This window comes from Protopterus annectens, chromosome 1.part0 (genome assembly GCF_019279795.1).
Source record: "Protopterus annectens isolate FY-2018-M chromosome 1.part0, PAN1.0, whole genome shotgun sequence".
Classification (NCBI taxonomy): Eukaryota; Metazoa; Chordata; order Ceratodontiformes; family Protopteridae; genus Protopterus; species Protopterus annectens.
Window position 1 is genome coordinate 1,854,566,177 of NC_056725.1, and position 22,456 is coordinate 1,854,588,632.

At 43.2% G+C, this 22,456-nt stretch overlaps 1 protein-coding gene across 1 annotated transcript in view; it reads left to right on the forward strand.

Moving 5' to 3' along the window:
- The window catches only part of RICTOR (RPTOR independent companion of MTOR complex 2), a 3,179,211-nt gene that overhangs the window by 2,929,047 nt on the left and 227,708 nt on the right, over window positions 1–22,456 (forward strand). The window contains exon 36 of the mRNA XM_044069875.1: window positions 22,169–22,292. Within this exon, the coding sequence (XP_043925810.1) occupies window positions 22,169–22,292 (124 nt within the window). The remainder of the gene's footprint in view (window positions 1–22,168; window positions 22,293–22,456) is intronic.

A 22,456-nucleotide genomic window follows, 5' to 3' on the forward strand; every position in this document is an offset into this window, starting at 1 on the left:
CTTTAGAGTCTGTTCGCTCGGCTCCTAGGTCCCCATTACTACAGTCGGAGCGGAGTCATAGGTCCCATTCCTCTCGGTCCTCCAGGTTATCTGACCATGACTTAGAGTGGGTGGTCAGTAGGCTCCTTAAGTCGCAGGCACTGGCCAATATGTTGACTAGCCCTTCTCAGCAAACTGTGGCTTTCCCTGTTTCTTCAACTATTCCTCCTCCGACTCTACTACCGTGTTCGGAGCCGGAGCTTGTTGGGGCTCGAATTGTCGGAACGTTGGAGCCGATACCCCACCCTTCGGCTCCTTTGTCGGTTCCGTCCTTGGAGGGATCCGGGTGTCAAGACTCTCTCATCGGCTCCGAGGGGGCGAGTGGCATCAGACCCTTGTCCGACCCCGTTCTCCCTCTCGGGGCCTCGGCGCAGGTGAGCTCGGCCCCGACATCGGCCTCGGAACCATCCCTCTCGGTGCTGGGAGAGGTTCACGTCTCTTCGGAGCGTGGGCCCTCTTCTCTGCCTGATAGGGGCGCCTTTGAGGTCATGAGGAGCGTGCCGACTCCTGGGTCGGCTCCGCGATCGACCCCTTCAGCTCCTCCTCCCATGGTGCCTGTGTCGGTCTCTGTCCACCCTCCTGACCCCAAGCGTGGAGAACAAACGCTCCAGGTAGCCCCATTGGGTGCATCTTCCTCTTCCGAGGCCTCCCCTGATCATTCGGAGGAGCCCCGAAGGAAGAGAAAATGTAAGAGGAAGCATGTTGACTCCCCTGAGTCAGTCACCTCTGACATCGACTTGGAGGATTCGGAAGGGTCCCTAAGGTCCCCCTCTGAGGATGTCTCCTTTTCAGACATCCTTGAGATCCTTAAGCAGAGGGGGAACTGGACTGCCCTCAACCCTTCCGAGGACGAGTCGGTGTATCTGGACGCGTTTGTTTCTCGTCCTTCCACCTCCTGGGTGTCTCCGCCTTTCAACCCACTCATGGAAGTAGTGGCTCGGAAGGCGTGGAAGGCCCCTGACACAGTGGAACCAACTTCCCGCAGGCCCACAAAATTCATCACAGCCCCGTCAGACAAACAGTTTCTCACTAAGGGTGTCCCTGTTGATGCCATGGTGGTTACAGCAGCCACTAAGAAGGAGTTGGCTGACCCTTCAGTGCCTATCCATCCACCTAATAAAGAATCCAGGACTATGGATAGGTACGGCAAGCGGATGTTCTCTTCAGCGACCTTTTCTATGCGGTCGCTGAACTATCTGTGCCATTTCAGCCGCCTTCAGAGAGATCTCCTTAAGGAACTGGGTGATACCCTTCAGGATCCATCTGCTGCGGGGTCTCAGGAAAAGATTAACTCCCAGCTGGCGACCCTTAATTCTATAGTTAGCTCCTCCATGCGGCTCATTTCTTATGCAGCCGATGGGGCGAGTAGGGCCACAGGCACAGGCGTGGCTTTGAGAAGACATGCCTGGATGTGGTTATGCAATTTTGCTGACCCCTTTAAGGTGTCCTTCACCAATACCCCCTTCGATGGTTTGGCTTTGTTCAGACCACAGGTGAAAGATACCCTTACCAGGTGTGTGCAGGAAGGCAAAACTCTCTCTGCCGTGGGAGTCTGTTTTTCTACTCCTTCTAGACCATACCCTAAAGGTCAGAAAGGTGGAAAATGTGGTTTCGCAAACCACAAGGAGTCGTGCCTGACACACGTGGAAAGTTTCCCTCCAGGGGCAGAGGAGGGAACAACAGCAGACGCCGCCCGAAGGGCCGAGGGGGTCCGCAGAATCAGGGTAGCAGGGAAGCTTTTTCCGACAAACCCTTTCAGCACCCCTGAGGGGCTGCCCGACTGTCCACTCTCTGAGGAAGTTGGAGGAAGATTATCACTGTACCCAGAAGCCTGGCGACTCCTCACACAAGACAAATGGGTACAGGCTATCATATCCGAGGGCTACAAAGTCCCCTTTGTCCACACCCCCATTCAGACAAACAGATCCCTTCCAGATGTTCCACCCGGTCTAAGGGAACAAGCAGTACTAGAAATCTCAAAACTGCTAAGAAAAAGAGCTATCCAGCCAGTCCCAGCAGACCAGCAAGGATCCGGAATTTACTCCAAGTTCTTTTTGGTACCAAAGAAGACGGGACTGGAGACCCATTTTGGATCTCAGCAGGTTAAACAAATCTGTTCAAAGAACGAAGTTCCGGATGGTCACACCTCAGTCCGTTCTACCCTTTTTGGGTCCGGACATTTGGATGTGCTCCATAGACCTTCAGGATGCGTAGTACCATATCAGAATGAACAGACGCTCCAGGAGGTTTCTCCACTTCCGGCTGGGAGCCAGTCACCATCAGTTCAGAGCCCTGCCCTTTGGTCTCACCACAGCCCCCAGGGTGTTCACCAAATGCATGGCAGTGGTTACGACTCACCTGAGACGGCGAGGATTCCAGGTGTTTCCATATCTAGACGACTGGCTCCTAACTGCTTCCACCAGGCTTCAGCTAATCCGAGCCAGGGATTATACCATCCAAACTTGCTCAGAGCTAGGTATCTCCATAAACTTTGAAAAGTCTGCGTTGTTGCCTTGTCAGTCTATAAACTTTATAGGCGCCATATTAAACACAAAAGAACTGTCTGCAAAACTTCTATTAGAAAGAGTATTAGTCATTCGCCGACATGTTCAAACGTTACTATAATGCAAGAGAATCCAGGCCAGATTTGTGCTGAAAACCATGAGTCTCATGGCAGCAACAATCACATTATTTCCCCTGGCTCGTTTTCACATGCGGATTCTTCAATGGATGCTTTTTACCCAATGGTCTTTTCAACAGCTACCGATGTCTCACAACATAATAATCACCCAGTCATGCAAAGACCACCTTTCTTGGTGGATGGTCTCCCCTCAAGTTTTTCAGGGCAGACCGTTTGTACTTCCTCCTCCGGTTGCCACGGTAAAAACGGATGCCTCCCTGATCGGGGGGGGGGGCATTTTCAGGGCAGGACTTTCCAGGGCACTTGGCAACCCCTAGAGTACCATCTGCACATAAACGTCTTGGAGATGAGAGCGGTACTTTTAGCGTTGCAAGCTCTTCAGGACTCTCTACCTACCGGGGCTATTGCAGTTCAGACGGACAATATGTCGGTAGTGTGGTACATCAACAAGCAGGGCGGAACCAGGTCCTATCCCTTATGTCGAGAAGCACTCGGACTCTGGCAGTGGGCGATCTCCTCTCAACGGTTTCTGATAGCAACGCACATCCCCGGGAAGTCCAACGTCATAGCGGACAGGCTAAGCAGAGCAGTCCTTATGCCTCACTAGTTGACTCTCAATCAGTTAGTAGCGGACAAAATTTTCCGCAGATGGGGTCAACCTTGCTGCGACCTTTTTGCAACCCCTCTCAACAGCAAGTGCAGCGACTTCTTCACTCTCTTCCCTCTCCCAGGCCAAACCCCCAGAGATGCTCAAGTTCACGATTGGCCCCGGGGTCTGCTCTATGCATTCCCTCCTTTTCCCTTAATTCCAAAACTGATTCAGAAAGCGACCTCTTTGGGATCCAGGATGATCCTCATTGCTCCTTACTGGCCTCGACAAATTTGGTTCCCATTCCTGCATCGTCACCTGCTGGAGCAGCCCTGGAATCTGGACCCAGTGCCAGACCTCTTGAGCCATCAGTCGGGTGGGCTGCACCAATCCCTTCACTCTCTCAACCTCACAGCTTGGTTGCTTCACTTCCAACCTTAGCCAGGCTTCCACATTTTTCTCAGCCAGTGCGCAAAATCATACTTTCTTCGCACAAACCTTCTACTAGAAAGACTTATGCTAGTAAGTGGAAACGTTTTTCCTTCTAGACAGCGGCTAGAAAGATTAACCCATTTACAGCCCCTATCCATAATATTTTAGATTTTTTGGCGGAACTTTTTCGAGCAGGCTCCTCAGCTGCCACCATTAGGGTACAATTGGCTGCTATCGCAAATTTTCACAATAGCCTATCAGAGTCCAGTGTCATGTCCCACAAACTTTGTAAAGCTTTTCTTAAAGGGACTATGTTACTTAGACCCCCGGTTAAAGATCCCCCCCCTCCGTGGGATTTGAACTTGATATTAACTTAATTGATTCTCCCTCCTATCGAACCTGCAGCTTCTTGTTCCATAAAATTACTCTCCTGGAAGACTCTCTTCTTGGTAGTCATCACCTTGGCCAGAAGAGTATCGGAACTTCAAGCCCTTTGGGTTCGCCCTCCATATCTTATTTTTCATAAAGATAGAGTTTCACTCAGGACTAATCCTTCCTTTTTGCCCAAAATACCCTCGGAGACAAATCTCAATCAGGCCATTGATCTCCCTGTATTTTTTCCTAATTATTCAAACAGAGCTGAACAAAAGTTACACTGTTTGGACGTTCACAGGCAGCTACATTTTTATTTGGATAGGACCAAACGATCAAGAAAATCAGATCAACTCTTCCTGTCCTATGCTGAAGGGAAGCAGGGCCTGCCAGTTTCTAAGGTTACCTTGTCTAGGTGGCTGGCCTCTATTATTACCTTGATCTACCAACTGAGACATAAAGAACTTCCTTCAAAACCAAACGCTCATTCCACCAGGGCATTGGCTACGTTGGTAGCTTTTCAGGCTAGACTTCCAAAGGAATCTATTTGTGCTGCAGCAACATGGGCCACTCCTCATACTTTCATTTCGCATTACAAGTTGGATATGGCCTCCAGGAGTTGAGCTGATTTTGGTTCCACTGTGCTCAAGAGTCTGTTTCGATGAGCCACCCAGGTCTAAAGTGCTAGGGACGCTGTCCCATCCAGCAAGAATGAAGGCGAGATAGACACCTTAACATTAAGAAGTTATGTACCTGCCATAACGTTCCAGGTTAGTTGTCTTCATCTCGCCTTCTTTCTTGCGTCCCGCCCTCCATCCCCCTAGCCTGCTTAGGACCGAGAAGAATCCCTTTTGAGGCCTTCTTCCTACGGTTGACCTTGTTTTTAGGTTACGTCCTCCTCTGTTTGTAGCACTGCAGGTAAACCTTTGGTGGGAACTAGTGTGTTTTTTTCCATGGTGTTAGCTTTTCCAAACGAGATCTGGATATCTGACGCCTAGCATTGTGGGATAAGGGGAGGCCTCGAGCCGGTAAATAGCTCTCGAGCTTTATTAAAAGGCCGAGTCGGAGCCGAGGATCGGCTCCAAACCCATACCATCCAGCAAGAAAGAAAGCGAGATGAAGACAACTAACATGGAACGTTACGGTAGGTACATAACTTCTTATTCTCTTGGTACTGATGAAGATGGGCTTGTTGAAGTAATAGGTGCAGTACAATATGGAAGAGGTAGAGAAAGGTAGGAGATGAGAACAGGGGCGTACTGAGAGACACATCAGCCCCTCCAGTTATGGGAAGCCCTGATGTATTTGCAAGGGACTCAGAAGAAAAAGAAGTCAGGAAGAAAAAACAAAAGTTGCAGGATGATAACATAGAGAATCAATCGTTTCATAATTTTCCAACTGTATTTTGGGGGAAACTAGAGATGAAAGTGAACTGAGTGTTAACCAAAAGTTTATGACTATACAAGTTAGCCTATTAGAGAGCAAGGGAAACAGGGAAGTGCCCCTGACAGATGAACAAAGAGATATTTGGAATACCATAGAGAGAGAGAATTTCAGACATTACACTTGGGTTATCCTGCTGGCAGGCTACCTGCAGTCGGCCTGAATTCCAAAGTCCTGGTCCAGCGTCGGTTGCTGTCGCCTCTTCCCTGACGTCAGTGCACCAGGGGTATAAAAGTTGCAGCCGACACCATTTTCTTCAGTCTTTCTTGCCTCGCGGTGCCCGAAGCAAAAGCAATTCGCAAGTGCCGGTCGGCCGACTCCTGAGATTTTTTAAATTGAATTTCAGATCCGAAGTCTTCTATAAAGCTAAGTACCCCATTGGGAAAACTTTTTTCTTGCTCCAGACCAATGTCAGAAAAAGTTAACAGTTGTATTTCTTGTGGGAAGCAAATACCTCATAAGGATTTTCATTCTTACTGTATTCCTTGCCTAGGCCCTGACCATGACGTTGCTAGTTTTCGGTTTTGTGCTAGATTTAACCAATGCACTATTAAGCGTCGGTACGATTTTGCTTTTCATTATTTTGGCTGAATATAATGCCGCCAGAACAGCCGATGACCGGAGTTCATAAAAAGCGCCGCAAGGAAAAAGAAAAGGACAGGCATCCGAGGTCCAAAACCGACGACAAAGCCTCTTCTAGGCCAGTCGCCAGTTCACCGGTTCTCAGTGAGGCGCTTTCGCAGCCCCTGACACCCGCTACCTCAGAGCCACAGGCCGCCTCCGACTCCAACGTGGAGACAACTAGGCCTCTGGATACTCAAGGTATTGGGCCTTCAGAAACTAATCCCTCAGATGGGTCCAGAGCCGCTGAGCAGGCATCGGCTTCTGAGGGTGTTTTTAGACCTACACAGCTTTATATCAAGCCAACTTCAGCATCCAAGACAAAGACTAAGACCGTTTTAAAGACAAGGAAACAAGTGCAGCCTTCTTCAGGACAGACTTCCATGCCTAAGAACAGATGCTCAAAATGGCCGAAGACCTAATTACTTTCATCAGGGGTTCCCATCCCCCTCCTGATAAGAGGCCTAAGCAGGAAGCTGAATATGATTCCTCTGATCAGGTTTCCATTTCCTCTGACACCTCTTCAGAACAGGGATACTCTATTCCTCCCTATGATAATTCTGATGCTGAAGAATCTATCCCTTCAGCTTCTCCTCCTGAGGATTACTCATTTGGGGAAACCCTGCATACCATGAGGGAGCATTTCCACTGGGAGAGCCAAGATTACTCAGATTCTAAGAAAAGGCTCAGAGACTTTCTTTTACTACCTCAGCACAGACCTCTTGCTATTCCACCTGTTCTAGACATTGTAGATGATGTATTTTCAGAGTCCTGCCTGTCTCCCGACTCTGTACCTCCTGCACTCATTAAGCCAGACAGGTACTACAGGGTTCCAGATTCTCATAAATTTCTATATAAAAACCCTGCTGCTGACCCAGAAACTATTTCTCAGGGTCACAAAGGGGTCAAGGCTGCTACTGCAAAAAACCCTGTCCCCTCAGATAGAGATTCTAGGGCACTGGACAGATGGGGAAAAAAAGTTTACACTTCTGCTACCTTGGCTGTAAGGGCTTTAAATTGTCAGTTTCATATGCTTTAATATCAGCAATACTTAATGTCTCTGCTAAAACAGAAAATGTTGACAAATTCTGATTGTTCTGAGAACAAGGAAATGCAAGATTTATTGCATGCAGCTGAACAAGTGGGAAAACATACTTTGCGGTTATGATTCATTGGAGGCCTCTTGCAGGGCCGCTGTAACAGGTTCTTTCATTAGAAGGCATGCTTGGTTAAAGGAACAGAGACTCTGCCTGATCATGTTAAAGCAAAAGTATTGGATGCTGCATTACAGCATGATACTTTGTTTAGTGTTAAGGCAGAAGAGGTGTTGAAGAAAATGGGGGATAAAGCTAAATCTATGCAGACAGTAAAGGATTTCTTACAGGTACAGCCACCCAGATTTAGCAGGAACTGGCCTTCTAAGAACTGGTCCTTTCCCGTGTCAGACAGGCCACAAAGAGGCAGATATAGACGCCCTAGAGGCAGACAACAGCCCCAGGGCTCATACAGGCCCAAACAATGGGGTGCTTCTACCTCCAAAAGCGGAGAAGACAAATCACAGCCATATAGGAAACAATCCCAATGACTTCCCTCTGCCAATGCCAAGCATTTATCTTTTGGTAGCACCCTTAGGGGGAAAGCTAGAATTTTTTTCACAAAATAGGCACATGATCACCCAGGACAAATGGGTCTTAAATATAGTCTCTCAGGGATGCAGGTTCCACTTTCACACCCTTCCAAAGGCAAAAGGTATGCCAGACCTGCCACACAATCAATGGGCAGAGACACAAAAACAAGTTTCATCTCTCATGGACATGAGGGCTATTCAGCCAGTGCCACAACAAGAGCAGGGACAAGGATTTTACTCAAGACTTTTCTTAGTACCAAGAAAGGACAAAGTAGGGAGACCAATTCTGGACCTGTCTATTCTAAATACTTTTCTGGATGTTCCGAAATTCAGAATGTTGACTCTGCAACACTTCTGCCCATGCTGGGCAAGAAGGCTTGGCTTGTAACTTTGGACCTCAAAGAGGCATACCTGCATGTCCCAATCAGACAATCTTGCAGAAGATACCTCAGATTCATAGCTGGCTCAATGCACTACCAATTCTCTGCACTGCCCTTTGGCTTATCTACTTCGCCCAGGGTCTTCACAAAATGCCTGGCACCAGTAATTACATTTTGCAGACAAAGAGGAATTCAAATATATCCCTACTTGGACAACTGCCTTATTCAAGCAGAGACCAAAGACATTCTACTAAAGCATCTGGCGTTTGTAAAAAGATTACTAATTTGCCTAGGGTACACAGTAAACGAAAATAAATCAAAACTAGTACCCTCTCAAGATATAATATTCCTGGGTGCAAGCTTAAATACAACTGCCCAGATGGCTTATCTCACGCCAGACAAACAAAGGCAACTGACTTCTTACTTCAAAAGCATGGCAATAAAGACCCAGTTATCTGCAAGAAAAATTCTGCAGGCTCTGGGCTACATGGCCTCCTGCATTCTGATAATTCCATATGCAAGACTGCATATGAGGAAATTACAATGATAGCTAAAAAGTGTTTGGACTCCACATTGCCACAGCCTGGAATCATTAATTTCACTCATTCCCTGCCTGCAACAGGAGTTTCGATGGTAGGCACATGCCTGTCACCACAACAAGGGCCATTCACTTTACCCACAGCCAGGCAAACACTAACAACAGATGCATCAGATTATGCCTGGGGGGCCCACATGGCAGGAAAATGTATTCAGGGCACATGGCCCCCAAGCCAAAGGCATCTTCACATCAATCAAAAAGAGATGCTAGCTGTACAAAATGCCCTGACAGCCTTCAAGGACCTACTTCTTCCAGGACAGCTGCTGATAAAGACGGACAACACCACAGTTATGTGGTACATAAACAAGCAAGGGGGGCACACATTCCTACCCCCTCTGCAGACAAGCCATGATTTTATGGAACACAGCATTGACTTACCAAGTACACCTGCAAGCACAATTCCTGCCAGGAAAAACAAATGCTCTGGCAGACGAACTAAGCAGAAACCTCATGGATCCTCATGAGTGGAAACTAGATCCACAAATCTTCAGCATGATAACAAGGAAATGGGGATGCCCAGACATAGATCTTTTTGCCTCCCTTCACAACTGCCAACCTCAGAGATTCTGCACAAGGACTTATCACAAACAAGCATGGAAAGTGGATGCTTTGTCATTCAGCTGGAACAACCTTACAGTATATGCCTTTCCTCCACTGGCACTCCTCCCCAAGGTGCTTAAGAGAAGCCACAAATGATAGTGATTGGCCACGCCAACACTGGTACCCAATCCTAAGGAGCTTTTCTCAAGGTCCAGCCTGGACAGTGCCTCAAATTCCTCATTTACTGACCCAGCAAAATAATCTGATCCTGCACAGCCAACTCAGAACCCTAAATCTAGCTGCATGGCGGATAGTGTAACCAATCAGAATACACCTCTCTCTAAAGCGGTTATGGATGTTATTTTGGAGGCCAGGAGGCCCAGCACCAGAAAATCTTATGCAGAAAAATGGAAGAGATTCTGTGCTAGGAACCAGGCACAAGGAATCGACACGCTTGTTCCAAATATTCCTCAGATTTTACAATATCTAACTGAGATGCTGGACAAAGGCCTATCCTTCTCATCAATTAAGATCCATGCCTCTGCCATTTCAGCTCATTACAATACAGACCCACCTATTTTTTCACATCCATTGTTTAGGCAGTTCCTCTGGGGGGCCAAAAACATAAGACCTCCAAGGAGAGCACCATTACCTGCATGGGACCTCAATTTTGTCTTGGAAAAACTCACACTGCCTCCTTTTGAGACAGCCAATACAGCTGAGATAAAATTCTTATCATGGAAATCAGCTCTGCTCCTAGCAATAACTTCAGCAAGAAGAGTCTCAGAGTTACAGGCATTAATGGCTGTGGAACCTTTTATTATCTTCCATCCGGACAGGGTTTCTCTAAGGACAAACCCAACTTTTATGCCTAAGGTAGTGTCCAGTGTGGCTCTTAACCAAACCATTCATTTGCCTACCTTTTACCCAAACCCACAGAATAAAGGGGAGAGACTTCTGCATTCTTTGGACATACACAGACAGCTACGCTTCTACTTGGACAAAACTAAAGCTTTCAGAAAAACTGAGCAACTTTTAGTGGCATATGCTGCAAGATCACAAGGAAAGGCTATTTCAAAGCCGACTATTTCAAAATGGATAGGACACTGCATTCGTTTCTGCTACTTACAACATGGCAAATCAGTGCCTAAGGGCATTAGACCACATTCTACCAGGGCAGCAGCCAACTCAGCAGCCTTGCTCAGAGGAGTACCAACCAAGGATATTTTGGAGGCTGCAACTAGGACTTCAGTGCACACTTTCACTAAGCACTACCACTTACCTCTTTACTCTAAAACCAGAGCAGGCTTTGCCACTGCAGTTCTGCAGGGCCTTATAGTCACTCCTAATTCTATTTAGACCCAGCCACCCAACCTCAGCTTTGGGATTCAATCCAAGTGTAATTGACTGCAACAGGGAAACACGATGAACATAGTACAGTTGTGTACCTACCATAAATGTAGATGTTCAAGTGTATTCAGTGTTGCAGTCCAGGTTACCTACCCACCATCCCCCATTTCTTTGCTGGGACTTATCTGTACTTCTCTATCCTATACAACCTATGTGGTGTATTTGCTTGTAGATGAAGGTATTGTTTATTTTAGTGCATGCTTTTATAAGCAATGTTTTTTAGCCTACCCTTTTGGGGGCACCTGACATCTGGGGCAAGAAAAACTGAAGAAAATGGCGTCTGCTGCATCTTTTATACCCCTGGTGCATTGATGTCAGGGAAGAGGCGACAGTAACCGACACCAGACCAGGACTTTGGAATTCAGGCCGACTGCGGGTAGCCTGCCAGCAGGATAACCCAAGTGTAATGACTGCAACAGTGAATACACTCGAACATCTACATTTATGGTAGGTACACAACTGTACTTTCTGATTACAGTGGGATGTGCAAGGGATTACATTACATTAATAATTTAGCAAATAGAGATTTTTGCATTGCCACTTCAGAAAAGGGAATGGCATAGTTTTGTTTTTACCTTTGAAAATCAACAGTATGCCATGACTAGATTACCTCAAGGTTTTCAGAACAGTCCTGTCATTTTTTATCAAATAGTAGGGACATTCTTAGAGGATGTGAGTGAAGATGACAAGGTTATTCATTATACTGATTACATTCTGATACAGTCAGAGACTGTGGAAGAACACGTATCACAGCTGGGAAAAGTTCTGAGGCAGTTGTAAGTGGCAGGGTTCAAAGTAAACAAAGACAAAATACGTTTTTGTCACAAGAAGTAAAATTTCTAGGAACCATTATCAGACCAAAAGAGAGGACTCCTTGTCAGGAAAGGGTGAAGAGCTTTCTGAAATTGCCATAGCCTTTTGGGTTTGCAGAAATTCATGGGAATCATGAACTACAACAGGGAATTTATAGAGGATTATGCAGAAGCTGAAGCTCTTCTCTGTAAAATGTTGGGAGATCAAAAAGAAGAGTTGACTCTACAGTGGAGTCCCATTGAGGAAGAGACATTTAAAATGTTAAAGCAGCCACCCGTAATTTACCTTTTGTTTTGCAAGCAGCAGCAGTGAAGGATACACCCTTAGTGGTGTTAATGCAGTCTTGGCCACAAGAGGCATCTCAGGGAATGGACACAAGTTAAGACTGCTGGTTACTTTTTGTAGCATGAGAACGACTCCTGTAGAAAAAGGAAATCATCCTTCCATTAAACAGCTTTTGGACATTTACTGAGGAGTAAGACAGAATATTTGACAGTGTTCTTGGGGGTTATAGTTCAAACTCCACATTTGACAATCAAGACTTTGCTAAATAAAAGTGAGATAAACAAAATCACTAAAGGGGTAAGTCAGACTTTTTTTTTTTTGTTTGTTTTTTTTCAAAATGGATAACTACTTTCAGTACGAAGAATGTACAAATACAGATAGGAGACAAGTACTACTTATCCACTTTTATTGGATATGAAGGGAAGGTGCATGACTGCATGGCAGAATTGTAGAAACCGGATAAGTCACAATTAAAGGAAGATTATGACTGCCACATTCGTACAGTGTATGTAGATAGTGCACATTTTTGGAAGGATGGGAAGTACTACACTGGGTTTGCAATAGTGAGATTGGAAAAGAGAGAGAAACCAATTATGGTTAAGTTACCAGGATACATGTCAGCACAAAAGGCTGAGTCTGAGGCTGTAAAATATGTTTTGCAGCATTTGCATCCAGTAAATATTTGTGGTGACAGTGCTTATGTAGCAAATTATCTGAGACTGCATATGACAAATGTGGGCTAGAAGAAGGTTCACTTATAGTGCAGGGAAAACCTTTGAAGCATGCTTCTGTTTTACAGGATATGTGGAAACTGATTCAAAAGTGCTAGCTGCAGGGACAATTCAGTATTTTATGAAATTGCAAATGGAAATGCTTTGGCGGATGCTAAAGCAAAGGACACAGTTGCGAAGGGTAAGCCTTTATATCCTGAAGAGACTGACGGGAAAGTTTGTGAACCTCAAGTTTCTGAAGTACGATTATTGTAGGAAGGAAAACAAGTAGCTGAGGATATGAAAAAGATTCAAAAGGAAAAGGGAGAGCCAGAGGAACTGAAAAAATGTGTTACAAAATAATGGAGTAGGTGGGTACTTCTATGTTTTTTAAGACAGAGAAAGGGCTATAATCATACATTTTTTATTAGTTGGCAAAATAACTGGTTAAGTTTAGTCACCAAATTTTGGGACATGAAGGAACAGAAAAGTTATGGCCAGTAGTGAAAGAAAAGTATTGGATTCCACATTTGAAAAAAACTTTGTCATGTAGTGCAGGATGAATATTTGATATACCTGCAGACAAATGCAAAGCGCAAGAAACCACAGTTGCATAGGGTACCCATGGCAGATGGACCATGGTACTCTATATAAACTGACTATGCAGTACCATTGCCTCCTGCAAAGGGTGGGTTTCACTACTTGCTGGTAGTATTTGATGTTTTTTCAAAATGGGTAGAAGCAATTCCAGCCAAGGGAATGACAGCTAAAGTGACAGCAGAAACACTTTGGAAAAACATTTTTTGCCATTGAGGATGGCCCAGGGTTATAGAATCAGACAGTGGACCAGAATTTGTCAGTAAAATGCTGAAAGTGCTTTGTGATATGCTGGGAATTCAGCAAAGATTTCATGTTCTGTATCATCCACAATCAAGTGGGATGGTAGAAAGAACTAAATAGAACCCTAAAGGACAGTTTGAAAAAAATGTGCCTTGAGAAAGGAAATAATCGGGTGAATCACTTACCTAGCATTTTAATGGGAGTCAGGGCAACACCAGATAGCAAGACAGAAATATCTTCTTTTGAAGTGATGACAGGCAGACAGATGCCCTTACAGTTTCCTTTTGAGCCGGAAGTAGAGAGTGAAAGACCATTTCTAGAAGCAGCAAAGCATCAACAGTGGATGAAAGACGTGCAGGAAGTATGCCAAGAGATAGCCAAAGAGAAAGCATTCCATTTGTGGAAAAAAGTTCCAACATTGCCAGAGGAATGGGATATTCAGTTGGGAAGTAAAGTCATGGTAAAAAAAATTCCAGTAAAGCTGGTCCATGGGGCAGTAATTGGCAAGGACCTTTTGAAATAAAGGAATTGATTAGACCATTGGTCCTGAGAGTACAGAATGTGAAACCGTCTAAAAAAAAAAAAAACATGTTGGTACATAGAGATCAGCGTAAAGTAATCGAACAGGGAGAGGCTGAGCAAACAAAGGGTAGGTAAATATTATTTTATTTCTCTTTTTTTCAGATGCCCATTTACTTGCTTGGGAGACCAAAATTGAGAGAACAGGAAGAAAAAAAAATATTGGTAAAATTTCCCAGAAAACAGACTTGGAAACAGAAATTGATATAGTTAGTTGTTATAATGTATGCAGTGGATGTTACATATAGCCTGAAAGGCCAATCAATATCAAAAGACAAGAAGGGATCGATACTTGATTTTAATACATTTACAGTAATCCAAATGGCATATGCAGAGATAAATAATGCAACTGAATGCTGGGCATGTGCACCAATACCTACGGAAAAGGACAGAGTATATTTTTCAGCAGTACCCATGGAACAAAAAGATGCGCTAAAAATTAGTAACAGGAATAGAGTTTGTGGCAAAGCAAACAAGGTAGATGTTCCAACCTTAAAAGTAAGGACATTTCCAGAAGGAAGTGTTTTTTGTATATAGTGAACAGGATCAAAACCAGTAGGGGTCAGTGAATGCAGTATCACAGTAGCTAAGAAATGTTTAAATAAATACCTGGAAAAGGAATTTAGAAGTCAGGGCAGAAGTGAAAAAGTTTTTAGATCAATAAAAATTGGGAAAAGCAATCAAAATAATAATAATGCAATATTCAGTTGGACAGATTGGAGGGAATGTCCCTCAGAAAATGTCAGGAAAGATGTAGTATAATTTGTACGTTACAGTATTTTTGAGGATACAAATGATAAGAACATACACAAGTTTATGACTAGTCTTAATCCAAGACTACAGGAGGGCCCAGTAGGTACGTTATATGAGGAAGAATGCTACATTTGCAGTACAAAAGCATGTAAATGACTTCCTGTGGAATGGGAAGGAACCTGTTATATAGAGTATGTAATATCAGTGAGATTAACTAAAGAATTACTTGAAGTTAACATAAGGAATGTCAAGACAAAGAGATAATTAGAAAACAGTATTGGTACATTAGATCACTCATGAGTCTACAGTCGTGACATAGCAAAAGGTTTAAAGGGTATGGATTTAGGAGATGGTGTAATTGCTGGAGCAGGAATTCTTCCAGCATACGGAGGTGTAAAGAATATAGGGGAATTGAGAACGCTGAGTAAATTATTAGAAGTACTGGCTAATGCCACACTTGGGGCAATTACAGACATAGTGGAAATGACAGCCATTAGGACAGTGGTACTACAGAACAGGATGACACTTGATTACTTGCTTCCCGGGGGAGGGGGGGGGGGTCTTTGTGCTCTGATCAGTGAAGAGTGCTGTACTTATATTCCAGGTAAGACAGACTCCGTAAATCAACATTTAAGTAGAATATAACTAGTATCTGAAAAGGCTAGAAAGACATGCAGCAGTGACTGGAGTGATTGGTTAAGTGGGTTATTTTCAGAATGGTGGAAAACCACTACCGCAGTTTTAATTGCTATAGTAGCCATTATTGTGTTGATCATAATAACGTGCATGTGTGTGAAACTTTGTATTAAAAGACTGTCAGTCAGGTATCTGTTGTAACTAATGTAGATGGTAAATAAAGTAATATAACAAATGGAGACCTGATTTTTCTGTAAAATTCAAAATTTGATTTAAATTTTGATTGAAATTTTTTGGTTTTCAAAATAAAAAGGGGGAATTGATAGGATTGTATAAAGTAAAACTGGTTTCCCTCATAGCAATAACATGTATTTGACAGAAAAAATATGTATAATTTGGTAGAGCTGTTTTTCTTCACAGTAACAGAGGTTTGGTAAAACTGCTTTCTGTTCTAGTAATGGTGTGATATTTTTAGAACACAAGCATCTGCAAGTACAGAAAAGAAATATGCAGTAAACAAATATGATTAGCTTAACAGAATGTGCTTGTCTTGTGTGAAAAAAAATTATTATATTTCTGAATCTTTTTGTAACAAATGGCATTAACAATGGAGGCTTGTTGAAATATCATAAACAGTTGAATGTGTACAGATATTCAGGTGAATGAATGTGTACAGATATTCAGGTGAATAAACCTGTTAAAGGGAAATGGCTAACACAGCAGAAAAAGTTAGACTATCCTATCAGTGAAAGAATATTTTGACCTGTTGAGAACTGGTTTTCTCTGGATGAGATAAGGATGCAGACAAAGAATGCTTCAATACAAGAAAATAATGTTTCATCAAGGGCAAAGTTTTGAAACTAGATAAAAGTGGCTGTAAAAGACTATCTGGTGGACATTTTGTAATTTGAGTCAGCTGAGGAAGTGCAGTGTAGCTGACAATGATCTGTGTTATAAAGAAAATGTTATAATCTTGACTGTAGTGCTGGGTTGACTTTTATCAATAAACCTTTCAGTATACAAATATACACTTGACAGTGTCTGTGTAACCTGCTGTTAATTCAGTTTAACAATTATTCTTGGCTTCATCTACAGTCATTACCTGAAGACATTAAGGTCAAGTTGCAGGATGATCCTTTGGATAGTAAAAATGTCTTTCGGATTGATGCTGCTATGTTTAAGTCTTTTCAAGAAAAATGTTGGGCTTTGCAGGGCCATAAACATATTTCTGTCTCTGCTATCCCCTAAGGTACAGAGGAATTATCCTACTATGCCTCCTTTTGTTCACAGGCAACCTCGTCAGGCCACTAAAGGCAGAAAGAATGGTAGGTGAGCCCCTCCTTCCAAGTCTTCTCAGGCTTCTGTGGCTCAGAAGCCTCCTTTATCTGACAGGCTTGCTTCTCTTTGACTTGTCCACCCCACTACCACCATCACCGCTCAGCCAGGTTCCCTTGTCTCTTCGGCTTTCCCTTTGTCTTCCAAATTGGCATCCCATCACTTCAGATTCTTGGGTTCTGTCTATTCTACATCAGGGTTACATCTCCCTCCTTTTTCAGGGATTCCCCAACATCCTCTGGATCAACTTCCTCATTTTTAGAGGTGCTTGCGTCACTGGTGAACCAGGGAACTATTCAACCTATTCCTCCTTCCCATATAGGATGTTCCTGGTTCCTCGAAAGGAGGGCACTTGGAGACCTATTCTGGATCTCTCCTTGCTCAACTGCTTTCTCAAGATTCCTTCTTTTTGGATGCTTACTTTTCAAACATTGTTTCCTCTTTTAATGCCCCAGGCTTTTCAGGTGTCCTTGGATGTGAAGGATTCTTACCTTCATATTCCTATTCACTCTGTTTACTTTTTTCAGTGTCCGTTTTGTGCACAAGTTGATAGTGTTTTGCAACTCATTTACATTTTTCATCACCAAGTAGATCCGGTGGACAACAATATATTCATTTAAGTGGTTCGTTATTCACTACTGTAATACAGGCACTACAATCTGTCTTTCAAAAGGTCTAATCAGTACCCGCTGCTTTCAGTATTTTTAAAAATTGTCTCTGTTTTGTCGTGGTCCTGTACCACAAGACTGTGGATACGGCAGGCCCAAGGGCTGAACTGTGTATGTTTTAAATTATTCACTCTTTTTTCAGGAATTTTTTACGTTTCTGTTTCTTCCTCTCATTTTCAGTTATCTGCTTTGCCCTTTGGCTTCTCTAATGCTCCAAGGGTATTCACCAAATGCCTAACTCCTGTGATTGCCTAGCACCTTCTATTCTATCAGTTGCCAGTTACAGCGTCTGGATTTCACCATGTCTGTCCTTCAAAGTCTGGGGTTCACTATCAACTTCCAAAGTCGATCCTGACTCTGTCTCAAGATCATCTGTAGCTGGGTTGCAGGATTCAGACAGTGCTAATGTTGGCCTCTGTTCCACCTCCAAAAGTTCAGTCCTTGACAGCGTTCTTTCAGTCTCTTCTTCCTTTGCCTGCTATTCTAGGCAGAGAGTTTCTTCAAGCCCTGGGATTCATGATTTCTTCTATTGTAGTGCTCCCTCTTACCAGACTGCACATGAAGAAGCTTCAGTGGTACCTCAAGTCAGTTTAGCTTCAGCATTGCCATCCTCCAGATTTCATATTGCCTCTCCTTCCTTGTCTGAAGTAGGAATTTGGGTGGTGGATTCGGCAACTTTCCCTCAACTCCAGCCTGCCTTTTCAGCCTCAGTTGCCTCTCAAGAACTGTTCACTGATGCTTCAGACATGGGGGTTGGGGGCTTCCTGTGGTCACCTGAAAGTTCAAGATCTTTGGCCTCCCCTTCAGAAGTCAGATCATATCAACATCAAAGAGCTGAGAGCCCTGATTCTGGCCTTTCAAGCTTTTCACATCATGCAATCGCCAGACCCTCTGAAGGTGTACACAGACAACACTACAGTGATGTGGTGTGTCAGAAAGCAGGGGGGTGCAAAGTCTTACCTTCTTTGCAGGCTGGCTCTTCAGAATTGGGATCTGGCTCGCACTTATCAATTAACTCTTCAGGCAGTGTATATTCCTTCAGAGCACAATCGAGTGGCAGACAGTTTGAGCAAATCCAAAACACTGGCTTACGAATAAATCACGTGTTTCTGGGCATAGTCCATTGGGGTGTATTTGGCATAGAAGATAGATGCCCTTCTTTTTGCTTGGAAGGGGATGTTTCTGTATGCCTTCCCTTTCCTTTCCCTACTTCCAGGGGTCCTGCAGAAGTTTCAGATGGACACCTCAAAAGTTTTAGTGACTTCCTTTTGGCCAAGATAGCACTGGTTTCACCTCTTAATGCAGCAGTTGGACTTCTTTGCACAAGACAAGGGGTCCTCACTTGTCCACTGTTCAACTGACACTGTAAGTGATAGAGTTTTGATCCCTCTTTAGGCACCTCTCTTCTGAGGAAATGCTCAGGATTTTACAGGAGACAAAAAAAAAACAGCAACCAGAAAGTCTTAGATTTTCTATCTGGTGTCATGCTCATAACCGGGGCCCTTTTGGTTCTCTCTTATTTATGTGAGTTGTTCCAGTCAGGCTTGGCCTGTTCTTCTTTAAAGGCCCATTTGTCAGCTATTTCTGTTTTTCTGTCCTTGAATCCTTCTTCAGCTTCTTGTTTTGAGGTCAAACAGTTTCTTAAAAGTGTCCTGCATCTTAAGTCCCCAAGGAAGCCCATTCTTCCCCATTGGGACCTTAATTTATTTTGTTTTAGAAAAAATTTCCTAGGCTCCTTTTGAGCCTGCAGCTTCAGCTTCTCTGCAACATTGTACCTGGAGACTGTCTTATTGCTTGCTCTTACTTCTGCTTGGAAGATTTCTGAACTTCAGGCCCTTATGGCCATCCCTCTTTTTTTGGTTTTCCATAAGGACATTGTATCCCTTTGTAATAATTCTTTTTTTATGCCCAAGTTGGTTAATGAGTTGTCTTTGAATCGGGCAGTACAACTCCCTTTCTTTTTTTCCCCTCTTCAGTCTGCTAGTGAGAGGGTTCTTCATACCGGATCTGCACAGCGAGCTCAAGTATTATTTGGATAAAACTATGGCCATTCATACGTCTGACCAGCTTTTTGTTTCTTTTCATCCCAGGACATTGGGTTTGGCTGTTTCTAAGCAAACCATCTCCTCCTGGATATCTAAGACCATTTCCTTTTGCTATTCTTTTCATAGTAAAATGTCTGTGTACTTCCATCAGGGCTCACTCCATTTGGGTTGTTGCCTTTTCTGGTGCTTTCTTCAAGATGCTGGACACCAGTTCTATCTTTGAAGCTGCTACGTCTTCAGTGCATACCTTTACTAATAATCATAAACTGGATATAGTTTCTAGGGCCAGAGCAGCTAGAGCCATTCTGCATCGGTTTGTTGAGGACTCCTTCCAACCTTCCACCTCCCAAGCCGTTTACTGAGCTTTTGTACTCTCTCTACTATGAAGAATACTTCAACAGTTATAGCGAAGGACATAGTTCAGTTATATAAAATCTTGCCATAACAGTAAATGTTTTTCTCTTCACCGATTAGGTATTTGCTCCCTCCCTCCCTCCATCCCCCTTTTTTCTTTTGGGTTTTGCTTTAGTTACCCCTCCTGGTCAAGGGTCCTCCTTTTCCTTCTGCAGTTTCTCCTTCTGGATGTGCATAGCCTCCTTTGTCCTGTGGAGACTGCTCTCTACTGGAGCAGTAAAATTTTGGTTACTGCATCAGTACATCACCTTTATGCCGTACGTCCTGAACGGGGGAACATGTGTGACGTATGATGCATACAGGATCTAAAAGCTTTGGTGCACTGGCCAGACATTGGGCTATCCTTGGCAGGAGATCCCTACAGTGAAGAATACTGCAACGATGAAGAGAAGGACATCTGCTGTTATGGTAAGATTTTACACAACTGTTCTTTCTTCTGCCCCATGGCTTTTGAATTTAATTGTGAAAGCAATGTCACAACTTCCTTTTGAACCAGAAGATTGTAGTTCTGTTAAAATATCTGACATGATAAATATTAGTTTTATTAGGCATTTTATTGGGTTCCTGAGTTGCAGGCCTTGATGTGTTCCTTGCACTGTCAGTTTACATCAGAGTGGCTGTGTCTGCAAATCTTTCCTTCTTGTCTAATATTGTGTCCGATATTGCTCTGAATGAGAAGATTCATTTTCTCCTCTTTTTCCCACTCTTATGAGTTTTGAGCAGTTTTTTGCATTTTCTGGATAGTAGGAGATAGTTTTTGGTCTTGTATTATTGGAATTATAGCATTTAGAAATCAAAGGTATCTTTCTTTCATCCTGTCCAGTTAGGACTTCCAGAATGAAATCACTAACTGGATAGCTACCTATGTCAAATATTGCTACAACTCATCTTGCAAGATTATTTATAGGCAACATGGGAGCAGCTACCTCTGCAGCCTTTTTAAAGAGTTTAAGGTGAGAGTGATTCTAGTACTCGGTCCTGAAGTGCACCTTCACCAAGCATTTAAAAGTGGACTATATTTCCATGGTACTGGAAGATTTTACTGCAGTGGCTGTCACATTTATAATAGTGGATGAATTGCCTAGCTTTCACATGCTTAGCTTACTAAACACTTTAAGCTGCACCTAGTAGGTTCATGCATAAAGTGCAAATTAACAGTAAATACTGACAAAATAGTATGTTGTACAAGCTCCTGAAAGACGCAGTTGACTGTGCATGTAATTTCACTCCTATATTTGAGGCAGTAGTTGATTTGCTATTGTTTTGTTGGTGTCCATATATTACTTGTGCCATGTTCTGGCACATTGCCTTGGGTCTGACATGTTGGGGCTTGCCTACAAAAAATAGTTTCTGTCCCCTATTTTGTTAGTAGAAAACCAAACCAATGTTTACTGATTCACTGTGCAAACATAACAGAGCCATTAGTGAATTCCTCATGCTTCTGTGGGGACATGTAGTAAACGTAAGATTTCTGTGCATTAGGTATACCTGACTGGATCACTTGGTGAAATACTTAACTTTAATCATTTTATTTTATTTTCTGTTTACCATTGTTGGCCGTTTTAGTCCCAATAGGCCATTGGCTTCATTTAAGGGGGAGTGATACTGACTAGAGGAAGTTTGACAGGATACTGGGAAACTTGCTATACGCTTTGGTAACTGCCATGGGATCTTATTTCCAATTGAGCCCTCACAGACTCAGATCGATGGTGCCTTGGTTTAAGTCTTATCCAAAGGATGACGCACTCAGGAGTGAAGCACCCCTAATACTAATACCACTAATACTCACTGCAGTGTCAGTAATGGAAAAATGAATGCAATCACTTGGTATAGGAATACAGCCTTTGGCCTTCTGATCTTCCAGCACAAAAGGCCAGTGTACTACCTGTTGAGTCAGCGACACTGATAACTAATCATGTCATATTCCTGCCCTCTCTGTACTCAGTGAATGGGTAAGAAATAGACAGATTTTTTTAAGTGGATATTTATTAACTGAAATTTTCATTTGAGTTTTCTAAGTTGGTTTAAACCATCCAAAATTGTTTTAGCAGTGGTATGATTCTTCAGGTCTCGTTTTAATCCTCACTTTATGATCCCAGGTGGTGAAAGTTTTCTTTCATTTATATGCTTTAACATAATTTGTATAAAATATTTGTACATAAAACTATGCTTTTTCTGAATGTACTTTATCAAAAATTTTCAAAAAGTATTACTTGCGTCATTGTTAAACATTAGATTCCTTTGTTATTTTGGTAACTATTTCTTTAATTTTAGCACTCTACACCTTGGTAAATGCTTTGTTTTACCTCTACTCTGTACTGTGTTGTATCCATTTTATTCTAATTATGCTGGTACCTGGATGGCATACATTAATAATCTGTTTGCTTATACTACTTAGGTGGGAAATCTATCTCTGAAGATACTCCTGCTTGTCGTGTCTTGCTTCGGAAGGAAATTTTGCGTTTAGTTATTAATTTAAGTAGCTCAGTTGGAACAAAGGGCAATGAAACTGGGCTTTTAACGTAAGGAACATTTCTATTTTACACTGTTTTATGCTTTGTTTACAGTAAAATGCCTTTTGAATTTCCTGGAAGATGTCGACATACATATGTGTGTGGGTGTGTATATGTAGCACACACACACACACACACACACACGCTCAGTTTATAACATGTAGAGAGAGATC